A 17,311-nucleotide genomic window follows, 5' to 3' on the forward strand; every position below is an offset into this window, starting at 1 on the left:
TTCGAGGGTAAAAATAATGAAAATAACATTGAAACTGTTGACAATTCAAATGAAACTTAAGCATATTTCTTACATTTTTTTTTTATTTTTAAACTAATAATGTAAAAAACTTAAAATTAAATTTAAAAATTATTTAAAATTTATATTTTTTACTTGTAAAGTTGTATAATAAAGTTAAGAGTTTATATATGCTATTTGTGCAACATGTAATAAATTATTCATTATCCTTGGCACAACCGGGATATACTCGAATGTGCATTTAAAGTGACACTGTCACCACAGCTGCGATTTGCATTTAAAGTAGTTCAGCTTCATCGCATCAATGCTGTTTATTCTTTCTATACGTATAAGTACATATTAAATTTGTTTGAATTATTAAAGATGCATTTTTCCTATTTCTAGAATACAAAGCAGTATATAATATGTTGCATATAAATTTAATAGTTTGTTATAAAAAGTGCTCTCATGTAAATGGCACTTTCTCAAAAAGCGACATGCATTTCGTTTATTAACATAATGTATCTCCCTTAGACATCTTGTATATGCAACTAGAAACTTTTTGAAGGTAAGCTATCATAATTATGCAATTTGCTTAACGTTTTTCTAATGCAACATTATATAGCGATTATGCTTTTGTTGGCTGTTGCAAGTGCTTCAAATAATCAAATTACAGTAAAAAGAACTTCAAGTGCAATTAAAAGAACAAAACAGTTTTAATGTGCAATCAAATCTTATCACAAAAATAATTACAATAAAAGTTCTTTTCTTTGAAACTGTCTCGAAGGACACATTTGACTGTGGAACATTTTGATAAACTGAATAATTTTTAATTGTTATGTCTTCATATATATATGGAAGGTGATATAGAGTTTTAATAATTTACATGAATCCTATGTAGGCATCTGTATGCAATTTGGCCACACACAAATAGAAGGAAACCGAACCGAACTCTCTCACAGAGATGCCCCGTAGAGATATCAGTCTTGCAGTAAGTTTACTAACAGGCTATTGTATTCTAGCTAACCATGCTAGGAGACTAAATCTCTTTTTAACCATGTCTGCCGCAGTTGTGGTGAGAATGATGAAAGCGCCTCTTATCTGCGAATGACCTCTCTTTTTCACCCTTGGGTTTTTAATAATATAGTAGCACAATAGGCCTATAGGCCTAAGTGGATCCCCCTAGGATTGCCGGTATAACCTAACCAAACCTACGTGAATCCTATCTAGATTAGTTTATGTTGGAATGGCCCAAATGTGCCCAAACCTCACTTTAGTTGAAATAATGACCTGTTGTAATATCAATAGCATTGTTCATACGTAAACTATGGTAGAGGTTAGCTTACGAACAACGCCGAAAAGCACTACTCCACCATTCAAGTGAACGTAAATCAACCTGAAACAATCTATATACTTCACGAAGTCCTTAATTGTGCAGGATGACAGCTCTGCCAGGTTGGTAATAATTTTAACTAAAACACAAATAATTAATAATAAACTTAAGCAAACTTAAGATAAATAAACTGAAGATAAAAAATTCATTTTAAATTTAGTACTAATAATTTTAAAAATTATGTTAATAAATATCAATAATAATAATCTGTTAATAAATAATACAAATTAATTTGCTTAATTTTAAAGTCAAAGAAGAATCAACTATATGCAGACATTTGTAAATCGTAATAAGATCCATCTTAATTATGAAAAATTTTTGTCGATCTCCTTTTGATATCCCCTAGCGATATTATAAAGATAGAGATTGATTAGTCAGTTGCAAGACGTTCTATTGATAATCGTATTGAATTTAATGCTAATTTTTTATGCCGAAAGTGACGCATCTTATGACGAAAAGAACTATTTCAAAGTTAGAAGGGTTCGAATAGAAATGAAAAGACAACAACAAAAATTTTTGAAATAATTTATTGAAATTTGGATGATCATACAACGATGTCTCGAATACTCATTATCAGTAATCAAGAGTAAGGAAAGAACTTCTTCTTTTCCAACTCATTAACGAACTAAATCAGATTAACTAAACGGCGCATTATACATCTAACACGAATCATCGCCATAAAGACGATGTACCTGAATTAATATAATTTTTTTGAAAAATTTAATTCTTATTTTATATATCAATTCAGAGTATTTAAATTGCAATATTGCAAGATTGGTCACGTGAGGATAAAAAAAATAGAGTACCGAATAAGAACAAATGTAGTGATTATTGTGTTTGTACATGATGTGGAGTTGGAGCTTGAATAAAGTCGAAAATATTTTTATAGGTTAATGATATGTTGCGGCAGATGTTCCAATCAGTGATACGTACATTATGCTTTGAAAATCTGATTAGAAGCAAGAGCAATAAGACATCTCCGATTCTGCTGTTCAACCAAGGTGTTAAAAATTATTAGAGACTTGTTGTTGTTAGTATTTAGGAAACAAAGTAGCTGCGAGTAATTGCGACGATTGAAGGAGTGTTAAAAAGAGACCCAAAATTATAAATTGAATCGCTAATAAAAAAGAAAACAAGACTTTTATTCAATATTTTATGTTGTAAAAGATTTGAGATTTTATATTTATTTTACTTTGCATACATTTTCTATTTCTAACAGTACCTATATCCACTTAGATAACGGTTCTTTGTAAGAAATACGGGGCTTTATATTTATTTTACTTTAGTTACATTTTCTATTTCTAACAGCATATCCACTTAGAAAATGCTTCTTTGTTAAATATGTGAGGTTTTATATTTATTTTATAATCCAAATAAATTTTCTATTTCCCACATCACCTCTTTTAGATAACAGTTCTTGGTTATTTTTCTTTAGATAACACATCTCTATCTTCTCTTAAATAACAATTCTTGGTATTTTCACTTTAGATAACACATCTTTATCTTCTCTTAAATAACAATTCTTGGTTCCTTCCCTTTCGATAACATTACATATCTTATTTATTATCCCTTAAATAACATTTTTTGTTTATCTTCCCCTGGAAAACATTGCTTAACTATCTAATGGGAGATATAATCATTATGATAAAGTCTCGGTTATATCACTAAATGGAACTTTATATTTAAACTATTCGGCGTAAAAACTATTTATTCTATTTTGATCAAATAATTGTTTTAAATAAAAAATAAAGTTTCACAAAACAAATATTGAGGAGTACACATAAATAACTAACCATTAAGTTAAAAAAGTTTAAGTGCATTTCCAGTTTAAATTTGCACTCAATATAAAAATGGTCTAAGTGTAGGACAACAATGAATGCGAATTGGAAAAAACTGGCTCTGAACTGCATACTTCATATCAGGCAAGTGCCTGGTAAAGTTTGCAGTCCTTCAGACTAATTGAGTTGTGTTTGTGCAGGAGTGCAATTATATCTTAATGAATTTGTAGCACAAATATGATCAGACCGCAAAATAAAATCTAAATAAAAAGTTTCAACAACCTTCCATTTTTTGCACGGTTTATTTCACAACAGCTTTAGAGTTCAAAAAAACCTTTTGTTTAAATAATATTTGTCATTTTGTGTCAGCCATTTTGTTAGTTTGCATATTTGCACATGGCTGCCACGGTGTAGCGGTACTCAGCTATTTTACTTTTATATAAAAAATATTCACATTACTTGCATTTTTATATGCTCATTTTTTTGCAATTTTTTATTATTTAAAGTTAACAAAGTGAAAAATTTTGTACGAATTTTTTACAAGGAATTTTAGTCAGAATTTTTATGGTATTGTCTTGGTTTAAAATTTTAATATTTTACGGCGTTAAGGATGTTTGAGCTTTTAACATTTTAATACTGTTTAAAATAGTAAATAATTAAAATGAATATTTTAGCTTTAATAATGGTTGGGATAGGAGGTGTTGTTTGAGTAAAATAGCTTCGTTTGGTCTAACATTAAAATGGCAAGGATATTGATGTGGAAAAAAAGTGATGTGTTGATTAATAGAAACGGGAACCTATTTCGATATAAGGACCACATCTATAAGACATTATTTCATATATAGAAAACAAACAAACGTAAATATAAGCTTTTTTAAAAAAGTACCTCAAATTATTTATTGCTATTTACCTAGCTTAATATATTACATAGATAAGCGATGAATAATTAATTGCATTAAGAAGGAAAGTTGGATCCACTACTTCACTCCATAGTCTAATCAGCAGTCAGTCGAGTAAGCTGTAGCGAACCTCGCCCAAAGTGGTCAAAAACGTAATGGACAGATTATGACGTTCGAATTTTGAGTCGTGTTTGGAGTTTCATCAACTACTTTGAGAGAGGCCAACCGATCAAAAGCGATCTCTACAAACCCTAACTGGTACGTTCGAAAGAGGATATCGCGAAACAACGGTTCCATATAAAGAAGAACCTGTCATCTTTTACGACAACAATGTAACGTGTCACATGTCACACGTTTGGCTACGATGAAAGTTATCGCCGAAACCAAGGCATATTTAAAAGCCATTGATGAATCATTCTACAAGAGACGTATCGAAATGTTACGGTAGCTTCCAGCAAAAAGCGTTGGTATTATTGTGTCTCTCTTGAAAGAGAGAAAGAGTATTTTGTCAAAAAGCATTTGTTTTATTAGTTATTCTATGGACTTATCTTATTCTAATATGGAATGTTTCCTATTAAAAATGTCGATATATGTCGTCGATATATTTTTACTACTTATTCTTATATTTTTAATAAATTGAGGGATAGAATCTTTCAGAATTTCATGTCTTATGAATTTGATATGTGACAGTATGTCTACTGGATATTTGTTACGTTATCAAGATAAAGGTGATTACTTACGGCCATGTTATGTAAAGTGTCATGGGCTCGTTTAGATTGTCTCTTTTGGGCTTAGACAAAAATACATGATTTGCTTTCAAGCGACATTAATGTTAACATTTATTACTGAATAAAACTGTTTTGCCTGAGTGACGAGGCACAGATAGCATCGGTTCTTAAGAACAAATTTGAATCGACATATTGTTTTTTCTTTCAGTCTCAATTTCATTGAAACAATAATTTTGCTCATGACGAACCTATGACACTCTATATAACATGACCCTTAGTCAGATCATTGTAAATGCATCAAATGTATTATATGGAATTGAATTAAATAGAATTGAACTATAGAATTGTTCATGCTCATAATGTAACTTTTTTGTAGTTCACAGAGGAAGTCGAATAGCAATGATACCGCCACATCCTTTGCTTGCATCTACCTTTTTAATGTATTTGTTTCTAACATACAGCGGAATCTATAGACTCTATATTTGGTTATGTTGATCTAAGCCTTTCTAAACACGTTATCACTAATTTTGATGAGATTTGGGTGCGTTAATGACAGTCTGTAAGACGGTTATTCTTTAATACATCTATTGATCGCGTATATTTCAACTTAGATAGTTGATAGTAGCATTTATTCCTACAAAATCAAAGTATCTTATAGTAATTCCCTACTATATTCTTTATGTAGTATAGCATTTGAATTTGTTTTTTAAATTATTTTTAAAGGTATCTTATAATTGATTTGGCATAATATAGATTTGTGGTTTTTTTGGTTAAGTTGTGAACTTTAAATAAAACAATAAATAATAAAACTTATTTTTTATTTTATTTAGCACATTTATTTTAAAATTTAATTAATTTTTTTTTATATTTTATATTTTGGTGAATTACATACATAAAGTTTAAAATTTAAAACATTTACTTTACATTAATATAGTACATTCATAGATAGATATCTTTACACTTAAAATATTAAATTTATATTAGTTTACTAATTTTTAAATTAATTCATTTATTATCTGTGTATGACCTATGATATATTAATGACTTTAACACCTTTTATGTTTTTTAATAATATTTTCTTTTAAATTTGAACTATATTTTGCACATAAAATACATAGAACTTTATTTTTTATACAATACGATAAATTGTCACTTAAATTAAATTTTGTATCTAAAAGAGTTATTATAAACTTATTAAATTTACAACTTAATATAAAATAAATTAAAACTTTATAAATAAATTCAGCAGTCCTTCTTTGTTTTGAAGTATCGAATTTTTCTTCTTTTGTTCTGCTTAACAAGTCCTTCTTGACTAAATGAGAATTAAAGCTCCTTTCTGTTCAATGTTTGCATATATATGCATATACACATATATATATAAACATTTATTTATACTAAATATTTATAGATAAATAGAATTTCTTTGTCAAGTTTTTTGGGTTCTAAAATTTCTAAATTTATATTTTCTATTGAAAGACGTTCAGATGCATTTGCAATGTTTACACCGAATTTTCTTCCAGTCCGCCCTGTTCAAAAAAGAAAGAAATTTAATATTTGAATTTTAATTTTTAATGAAAGATAAAGAAATTAATTATAAGTAAGAAAAATAATATCTTTGACAACATTTTAACGTAAGCAATGCACACCAGTGTTGTTAGAAATCAAACTTCTAACAACACTGGTGTGCATTGCTTACGTTAAAATGGGACATAGTACAGATTGATGTAGTACATCCAGAGACATGTATTTGTCCTTTTAAATTTATATAAAAACTATTTAAAATGTTAGCAATAGTTACTGTACATTCTAGATGTATTTATTTTTGTTATACGAAGTTAAGAAAAATTCACACATTTTCTGTGAGACTTGAATTATTTTCTTTATATCCTTCCTAATCATTTCCTATTTTTTTTAACCATATATGTATATGTTATAAATGTTTAATTATAGTTTATCCTAATATTGAATATTTTAATGGAACTTGTATATTATTTATATTATTTTATTTTATTTATTTAGTTTTATCTCATTTTATTTGATTTAATTTTTTATTTATATATATTTTATTTTTTTTTAATTTAATTTTTTTTGTTTATTTCATTTAATTTATATATATTTTATTTTTTTTTAATTTAATTTTTTTTTGTTTATTTCATTTAATTTTTATTTTATTTTTATTTTACTTCGTTATATTTAATTTCATTTTCTTTTATGTTCTTTCATATTCTTTTTTTTATTCTGTTATGTTATTTTATTATATCTTATTACGTTTAATTGTATTAGAGAGGTTTCAATAAGTAGTGAACTACAACTACAAAAATTCTTTTTATATTATTTTAATTAATTGAACTGATCATACTTTTTCGAGTATTTAATTTAATTTTAGTATTTTATTTTTTATTTTGTTTCTTTTTAGATATCATGTTTTTTCTTTTCTTTTCTTTTGTTTTATTATATATTATTTTATTTCATATTATTTTTTGTATTATTTTATTTTATATATTTTTTTATTATATTTTGTTTTATTTTCTACCATTTCATTTTATTTTGTCTTATATTATTTTTAATTTTTTTAATCTTAGTTTCTTTTGTATCATTTTATTATTTTCTTTTTTTATTTTATTTCATTTTATGTTATTATATCTGTTTTTATTTTATCACATTTTATTTTATTTTGTTTTATTATATTTTATTACATTTTATTTTATTTTGTTTTATTATATATTATTATATTTCATTTTATTCTCTTTTAGTTTATTATATTTATTTTATTTTATTTTATATTATTTTCTTTTATATTATTTTATTTGTTTTAAAATTTTTATTTTATTCATTTTTATTATAATTTACTTTATTATATTTTATCTAATTTTTTTTTATTTCATAACATTTTCACTTTATATTTATAATATATTTAATATTTACAAGCTAAGTGGAGTGTTGGGGTTCTTTTAAGTCTCTATCCTTTCTTTATTATTTTATTTTACAGACCGATGATACATTATTCTCGCAACTGGTACTCTTCAGAAACTTTCCTTATTGACGACCGTGAGTTCTGGCAAAAAAATTCCATTATGGTCAAACCCAATTCACAGATTTGGTTCAGAGATGAGTCAGAATTAGAAAACGGAACAACAACGATAGGAATAAATTGTTCGCGATTCAAAACATAAATTCCACATCCATTGGAATACACCCATTGGAGTACCAAACAATTTTTGAGCCAGAAACACATACCGTTGAAATATGTGTGTGCTCTTTTCATCTTCGTTGACATGCTGTCAGATAGTTATGCGGCATAAAGAGCTCTCTAGGCTATCACGATGACCTGAAAAATGGTTAATGACTGACTATGCTTTCTCAATACGTTGGGGAACTTCCATAATGTAGTATTGGAATGGATCCAATTTCTATACACATATAGAAATTGTATACACATATAGAAATTGTAATCAACTATTTTAATTCTTTAATTGTTAAAACTTAAGAATTACTCTTTTTGTAGTAACTTTAATTATTGCGTATTTTTATATTCTCTTGTTTGTATAAAGATCCTTATTAGAATTATTGGCTGTTATCTTCTGAGGAATTACAAAAAGAGTAATAAAAAACTTTAAATTTAAATTAAAATAATGTAAACAGCTTCTGTTTTCTAAGAAATAATTGTTACTTTTGGTTTTAAAAAAAATTTTAAATTTTAGTTAATAAACAAAATCACACAGAAGAATTACACAATTACTACACAGAAGATGATTTAGTTACATTATCTCAAACCTGATGATTGTATAATTAAACGAATCTTTAAACAAAAACAAGATATCTCCAAGTCAATAGTAGTAAGAAGGATCTCAGCATTAACCCTAAATATTTATGAGACTCACAGTGTGAAACTCTGACCCATTTCGGTTTAAAGATCAGAATTGATTACATAGTACGAAAATTGGTAATTGTTTCTTTTTCCCATTCAATAACTGCTATTTACGCTATATATCTCATTTTGTTAGCAGAAAAAGTCTTGTTATTTTTATTTTAAGGAGTCATAAATTAAAGTGTTGGAAATCATTTTATATTATAAACTACTTCTAAATGAAGTAATTCTTACTAATTGACATACTTGTGGAATATGAAAAATGTAATAAAATTCTATACAAACCCTCATCAGTGGACTTATTGCACGCGGCATTACAGTCAATGTCGTTGCAGTTGGCAACATGTGCAATGCACCATTAGAGCCACGTTGCAGTGTCATGGGTGGATTATGTCCAATTATTGTAGTTGTAGTTGCCGACGATACACAGGATTCACGTTTCCCTTTGCCATAATAAGATGTAAGTGGACTAGAAATAAAGCAAATATAAAAAAGAAAACATTACATTGCTGTTCTTTTATTAGCAAATATTTGTGGAATTTAAAATTATTCTATATTTGATAATATCTTTGCTTCTGTTTTGCATAAAAAATTCTATTATTTGAATTTTAAATATAATTTTCAAGCATATTTTCCTTCGGTTGAAACCTGGTTGTGTTGAAAAAACAAAGCAATTTCTTCAATTGTACGATTTAAAAACAAGAGGACGGAGAGGAATTTAGATTTTCTTCTACAATGGAGGGTTTAGATTGTAATATCTTTCTTAGAGAAAAAACCATCATAAAACGAAATTAAATCAAAATTCAAAACATGCAATGCATTGAATCTATAAACTTTTTTCTACAGTTTCAAGTTTTCTGGACTTAGGGGAAATCCTTCGAACACAAAGCAAACATGCCATGTCCACAATTTCGAAACTTTTTTATTATTCAATTCCTTTCTATTTTTTTTTTTTGGTCAACAGTAGAGTTGGCGTTTCTGAACTGACATTTTAAAATAGTTTCGGAACAGTGTCCATTTGTGTTGCAGTTTTATTACTTCCACTGCACTTGGTGGAAACCTTAGGCGTTTTATTAATTCATCACTTACCGTCTCGCTTAGAATTGAATTTTTTAGGTTTTTTATATGTACAATTTTTAGTTTAAAGTGGGCACTTAGTACACAATGGATGTGAGGGTTTTAGTAACGCATTTAAGTAACATACTACCGTGTGGTATGAAAAATTTAGGTTAACCTGTGGAACACATTTTGTAAAGGTAGTAAAAACAGAGTTTGCAATAGAGAGAATTTCGCTGAATTATGTATGTATGTATCTGTATACATATATGTATATATAAAAATGTATATAATATAATTCATTTTATATACAAAAGTACTTCATATATAAATGATGTATAGAAATATATAAAATAATAAATAATATTAGCCACTTAAGATAAACCAGCAAAACAGATCAGGACCCGCAGCTATGACCCGCAACTGTCAAAGACATTTTGTGACCAACACTTAGAGACAATTAGAGTAGATAGCAGCACAATAATAATGTACTAAATATACTTATTAGCATAAATATTAATATTAAAAATTTTTTCAATACAAACCAGAGTTTATTTTCAGCCCATTATCTAATAACAGCAAATAAAAACGGCTTCGACGAAAAAAATTAAAGCGGTAATATTATTTTTTTCTTAAATTGAAATAATTTAAAATTTTGATTTATATATATATAATTATTTACAATACGTTTTTTTTAAAACGTATACACATAAAGATAATTTAATTGAGTGCTTTCTCAAGATTCATTTATACAAAATAATTAAATCTGAGCAGAATCTGATGAAGAAAATAAATTACTTCGTTTTGTAATCGACGAATAATTTATATTACTTCACCAACATATAATAATATATGTTAGACTAAGTTAATCTAACCAGTAATACACACGTAGTCTTATTGGTTATATGTTTATAGATGGAGCAAGATCTCTATATAGATTTGCAATCCATTTCTGAGACACTGCTCAAGCTTAAAAATCATGTAATCAGTACAGTACATTGTAAACTCAGTACTTTAATATACGAGAAGTATTAAACCCTCCTGTGTTGTAAGTGTCCATATCCGCCATTTGTCACTATTGATATATCCCAACATATGTTATGTACATGCGTCGCTTATAAATTGTAGCAACTTAAAACTATAATTGTAGTATAAAAAAAATAATGAGTGACAGAGATCTGCATTAAAAATTACGATGTTCGAACCGGAGCACTACCATAACATGACCAGGACAGCCTACTGTCCGCTGCAACCATAAATTGGGTTACACTTTTGACCACTTTGTGGTGAAAGCTACAGTCAGTATTATTAAAATGGATCTCGCGGATTAGTTAATAATTTACGATACCTAATGACAAGTCTAATGATGATGTAGATATAATGTCTCCAAACTTTATGAAAATTGAGAAATTATGTAAAAAGTAAAAAACGAAGAGTTGGGATTGTAATAGAGTATAAATACCTACTACCTTAAACTTATTAAAAAATTGTCAGACGTAAGATATTTTTTAGTTAAGAATTATAATAGTTAACCTCAATTAGCAAAACCTTTTGCAAAAAAATTAGAGTAATAAACACAAAAAAATCGCTCTACATGTCTGCAAAAAATAACATTACTAAGTTAGTAAATTAATTAACCTGTAAAGTTGCTTTCTATCATACAGTAAGTTTAATAAGTCCGCTTAAAATTTAAAATTAATAAGGAAAATTTGCTATTCTTGCTCTAAAAAAGTAGAGTTATTAACTACAAACTTATACCTTATACAAATGGTTTAAAGATATTGATAGAAATTTAGATTTATATTTAAAAACTTAAAAAAATTTCATGGAGTATATGATATTTGTAAATGTTATTTTTAAATTCAAATAAATTAATTTTTCATTACAAATTGCCATCAAAAAGTTAAAATCATTTACTCACCGAGTACTTTCAGGTCTTGGTGAACCATCCTTAGAGAAGTTTTTTGATGTATATCTGCAATTTATTAATTCAAAATTAATATTTTCTTGAAGTCTAAGAGACTGAAAAGTTTTATTTTATTACTTTTAAAAATATCATATACTTTTTCTGATTAAAAATGTTAATAATTTTAAAAAGCATTGAATTTCGCTCATATAAATTAGAGATTAAAAGAATTTCAAAGATGTGAACTATAGAGATTAATATTCGCATATCAATAAAGATTAATAAAGAGTTTTGATTTTTTAAAAGATTCTATTAACTACAATATTTTAAAAATAATTTTTAATTAATTTTGTATAATAACTAATTAAGATTAAGTTTCATAGGATTCAAGGATATTCTCTATTATTTATGGTATAATAACAATTAGAACTTTTTCTGATCTGTTTAAAGAGTATTAGATTTATTTAGAATATCTAAAAAATAAAGGAAGTGCCGTTACGGTGAACAGCGAGGACTATCGAACTATGCTGACTAAATTATTGTTTTTAAAAAATAATAAGTTAAACATCTAACACATTTGGTTCGAAAAAGACCGCAATTTGTCATATAGCAGACTTAACAATCGAAAACAATTTGATAACAACTTTATTTCAAGAAGTGGTTCTGTTAACTAACCGTCTCGTTCGTTACCAGGCAAGATTTAATGACTCTAGATTACTTTCTATAGGGCTATGTTAATTTATTGGTTTATGTTGACAAACCAGCAACTCAATGCCATCATTGACAGATACGGCCATATTTATTGCAAAAAATTTTCAAAAATTTTACTGATCCAATGGACCACTTAACTCGGTCCATATATAATCATATATGGTTAATAAAGTGACAATATTATTTTATTTTTAACATATATTGTTCTCTTTTTGGTATTAAAATGTTTATAAGGGGGGTGTTTACTACAGAATTTTTTTGAAATAATTATTTCGAAATTTATATTTAGTACAGTTATCTAGCACTTTACTTCAAATATAATTTTATATTTATATATTTTTGTATAGACTAAATGGTTATTGTTAAATAATACATAATTTCTTTAAAAATTGTTTTAAAAATATTTTTTTTTTACCAAAATATTAATATAGTAGAAATTTGTATAATATAATATCAATATTATGACTATATAGTCATCCCCAGGGTCATTAAAATAATATTTATTTTATTTATTATTTAAATATACAAATAAATACAAATTAATAAGCTCAATTTTTATAGATTTGAAATATTTTCAATATCTGACTTAACTGACTTAGAAAATAATGTTAAAATTGTTTCTCTTTGTTGCTTTTTAAAATATATATCACTGTATTGTTATAACGGTTATTATGACAATACTTATATATAATATGAAAGATATTATGAAAATCTATTAATACATACATCACCAGAACGATGTATTGCTGGATGTTTTTTATTAATTTATTCTCTATTGGAAAGCGGTAAATGTTGCCGTTTTTGATAAATAATTGTTAGCACATTTGAATGCTGAAAGCAATCAGCCAAGCAACCAATGAAGACACCAAACAAATAACCGAACGAAATAATAGAACGGAAATAAATCTTCCACTTCCGGCGGCCGCAGAAGATTTGCGATGCGTTGCTGTGGTTATGCTGTCATGTTTGCATTTAATTCACTCCGAAAATGAAGAAAAAAAATGTAGTAGAAATATTATTGTTTATGGCAACACAATTTGTTGTTGTTTTTATTTGTGTTGCTAGTGCTCATGTTTTCAGTTACTATTTTTATGCGATGATGGTGTGAATTTTTGATATTAAATTTTAGGAACTGCTTCCGTTTCTTTTATCAAAATTCACTTCTAAAAATCAACTTTCCACTCAAATTTATTACACATTTTCATACTTCAATTTGATTTATTTGTTTTTTTTCTGTTTCTATTTGTATCCATCCTAAAATCCTAAATCCTAAAACATTTTGAATTGAATTCGAGATTCCTAAAATCTCTATTGAAACCGCATTCATTTAATCAGTCTTGAAAATACAATTGATTTTGCAGAATATTTATTATTCCTTGACATAGCAATGAATTGAATTGAAGTGTCTGACGATTCCTATAATTCAATTAGAAAAATATGTGCCAAGTGGTGCATATACATCTAACGTATGTGTTCCAAAAATCTCTCAAGGGGGAGCTGCTCACAAAAATAAATACGAAATTTAAATGAGAAACAATTGAGAAATTTTCAAGTAAATTAAATTTTATTACTTCATGATAAGTTAATATTTTATAAAATTCTCATATAAGAGTTATCTAAAGTAATTAAGGTATGTTCAGTTTTTCCAGATATATTTTGTAATACCTCAATAATTTTATGAGAGGATTGATAGTCCCTTATAAGTAAAAATGTACTCGTATTTACTTAATGTTTATTTATTTTAATTTCAGTGATTTATAATATTAGTAATGAAGCCAGAAAGAGTGGGAATTGTATAATTGTGCGATTTCCTGAAATTTTTACATAAAAAAATTACATTTATACATATATATTTTACATTACGAGGTTTTTTTCGCACAGTAGTGAACTACAACAACAAAAATTCATTATTCATTATTTTAATTAATTGAATTTTTGACTGACCATACAACTGTTTCGAGATTACCAAATACCCATCAATAGTGGTTTTGGACTTATTTTTTATATATAATTATTTGTAAATAATTTTTTGAGACTGCAAGTACCAGAAAATGAATTCGTGCTCTGTCAAATTTGAAGCTCAGAGTCAGAGCACCTTAATCAAGTGACCCAAAGCCGTACTTGACTTTTATGTTCGCACATTTTTCTGGATTTTGTTAATTTGCTGCGAAAGTTTTATTAACAAATTAACTTGCTGTCTTTATATTAGAACGAAATCATAAATCAACTGTACATTAGATTACTAACATTTGCTAGAAAAATTTTTGGCCTGAAGGCGTATCAAAATCAATAAACAATGATGCCGCATTGACACACTTAGCCTAAATACTCTAATTGTATTAAAAAAATGTTACAATAGTTCAAGTTCATAAATTCACTTAGATAGGTATATGATTAACAATTTCACCTTTTGAAGCTACAGTAACAGCCAATCTCCTAAGGTTTAGATTTATTTTATATAGAACCATTAAACTAATGGAACAACTGTATGATGAAGTACCTGCAATAAATCTTATGATTCTATCAACAGTTCAGTATATATGTAAGAATTATTTGTAATTATTTACAAAAAACGCAATGTTATACTATATAAGCAGTTTTGTTAGTTTAATCAATGCAGAAAAATAATATATCATATTTAAGTCAATTCTTTTTATATTAAAATTGATATTTAAAGTTAATTATGATGAATGAAACTATTTTCCTAATAGAAATTATTATGTTAATAGAGAGGTTTTTTCAAACAGTAGTGAATAGCAACAACAAAATTTTTTTATTTGTAATTAATTAAATTTTTGGCTGACCTTACATTTAAAAGTTTTTTAAAAATAAGTTATATGATTATGATGTATGCTAATACATCTGATTATATGATGTGTGATATATATGATATTGTGATTATGATTGCATGATATGATTATGTGATAATATATAAAACCTATATGAATTATAAAAATATTTAATAATCGGGTGATAACTTTCGATCACAATAAAAATCTGAAACATCACTATACAAAACATTCTACTCTTCATTAAAATAAAATAATGTTAAACTTTCGATTAAGAACATATTGTTTTCTTCAACAGATCCATTAGTACTATAATTCATGTACTTTATTCAAATCCACACGTCTTCTCATTTATTTATTATTAACAATTACTAAAAATCAGTACATATATCATCTGTTGGTTAGAAACCTTTAAATCAAATGGAGTTTTTAGTTTGGACACTTGTTAATATTGCATTTGAATTTTTTTTATAACTCCTACGAATCATATATTTTTCAAAACAATCTAATTTTTGGACTAACAAGAAAAAAAAAGAATAAAGGAAACCTTATTAAGAGGAAAACAAGAGAGAAAGAGAAATACTTATAAACTTGTATATTGATTAGAAAAAAGGTAATTTATTATTTGCTTATAATCTTCACACCCTCATGCTTCTTTGGTCCTAAATAAACAGATAAGAGCAAAGGTATAAGGTCACTCAATTAGTTTAAAAATGATACCGTGAGTTTCCTTCCTTTTTATTTTACAAGAAATTGATATTGGGCAAGAAATCGATATGTTTTAGCTATTTTCAAGTTACCAACGTAAGAAATTAGAGCGAAAAAAGAAACCATGACAATATTCCCAAGAAGTTTAAATACATAATTCAAATAATAATAAAAATATTGGATGTATACTTAGTTTTTTAAATTTATTTGTAAGACAAAACATTTTTTTTTCTAAGAAAGGATAAATTTTATTTAAATTAATATATTCTAAATCGTTAACTATGACTTTCAACCATTTTTCATGCAATTAATGGATTTTGTTAAAAAAACGTATTATTTTCAATATTATATTATCAATCTCAATATTATATCGCTCCAAGCAATCAATGTTTAACTTAGCTCAACTATATACATCACAATAAACTAAAGCCAAAGTGCCATTTAACATCATTAAAAAATGCATATAATTTATGAAGTAAGCTCGTTCGCTTCACTCTTGCAACCAGTCAGTATTTACCTTAGCTTTGTATATATATATATATATATATATAAATTCAAGTTAAAGAAATTAAGAAAACTGAAAAAACTAAAAAATTGATTTTGATTCTGCCGCTCACACAGTAAGTCAATTCTTAAAGAGATTTTTCAGAGAAGTATTAAAAATTTATTTAAAACTTTATTATTATAAAATTATATAATTTATTTTAAGTTTAATTTTAGTTGCTTGGCAACCAATTTTTATAAATATAATAATAATTAAATAAACAAAATATATAATATAAAAATTATAATTTAATGTATAATTCTTGTTAGTGGCAGCTAACTAGACCAAAAATGTAAAGGAATACTAAGAAATCTTAAAATAATTTCATGAAATAATTTTTGCAAAAATCCTTTAGAAATTTATTTACAATAATCTAAGAAGTGGTCTTTCCAAAAGTGAATTTAAAGCACGATTTTTTCAAATAATTCGTACTGCAAAATTTTTAAAATTACTATGAACTGCTTTTTATCACTTTTTTATATGTGCACTACAAATGACACTATGCATATTGAATAACATTAAATTTATATACAGCTTCTAGGAAAAATATACGGACCATATGTTGGAATAATAAAACTTGACAATTTGACATTATTTGGTTTGCATAATTTAAAGAGATTCCTATGAATGCCTGCACTAAAGCGTCTAGTGCATGTACATAAATGCATGCATTTTTTATGACAGCTAATGGAGACATAAGTTTGCCAATTATTACATTTCGACACACATCCATCCGGATGAGTTTATCTAGGAAGTTGAATGTAGAGTTCTATGTGTTGGTAAAATTGTGGTTTAAAAATATTTGCACTTCTGTGGTGAACTTAGTCACAAGACCACACTTTAACCAAACATTTTTCCACCTTTCAGTCGCATTCGTATTCATTTACATGTGTATTGTTGGTATTGTTGTATATTGGCATTGTCATATGCGGAA

General features: G+C 26.4%; 2 protein-coding genes across 2 annotated transcripts in view; one reads left to right on the plus strand and one right to left on the minus strand.

Moving 5' to 3' along the window:
• LOC119674616 overlaps nucleotides 1–5,345 on the plus strand; it is a 6,212-nt gene extending 867 nt beyond the window's left edge. Inside the window, exon 2 of the mRNA XM_038085763.1 lies at nucleotides 5,257–5,345. Coding sequence (XP_037941691.1) covers nucleotides 5,257–5,345 — 89 coding nt within the window. The remainder of the gene's footprint in view (nucleotides 1–5,256) is intronic.
• Nucleotides 5,346–6,013: 668 nt separating this feature from the next.
• The window catches only part of LOC119674618 (homeobox protein 5-like), a 37,393-nt gene continuing 26,095 nt past the window's right edge, over nucleotides 6,014–17,311 (minus strand). Inside the window, exons 3-5 of the mRNA XM_038085764.1 lie at nucleotides 11,641–11,694; nucleotides 8,949–9,132; nucleotides 6,014–6,321 (exon numbers count right to left, since the gene is read on the minus strand). Of these exons, the coding sequence (XP_037941692.1) occupies nucleotides 6,295–6,321; nucleotides 8,949–9,132; nucleotides 11,641–11,694 (265 nt within the window). The 3' untranslated portion in view covers nucleotides 6,014–6,294. The remainder of the gene's footprint in view (nucleotides 6,322–8,948; nucleotides 9,133–11,640; nucleotides 11,695–17,311) is intronic.

This window comes from Teleopsis dalmanni, chromosome 2 (genome assembly GCF_002237135.1).
Source record: "Teleopsis dalmanni isolate 2A chromosome 2, ASM223713v2, whole genome shotgun sequence".
Taxonomy (NCBI): Eukaryota; Metazoa; Arthropoda; class Insecta; order Diptera; family Diopsidae; genus Teleopsis; species Teleopsis dalmanni.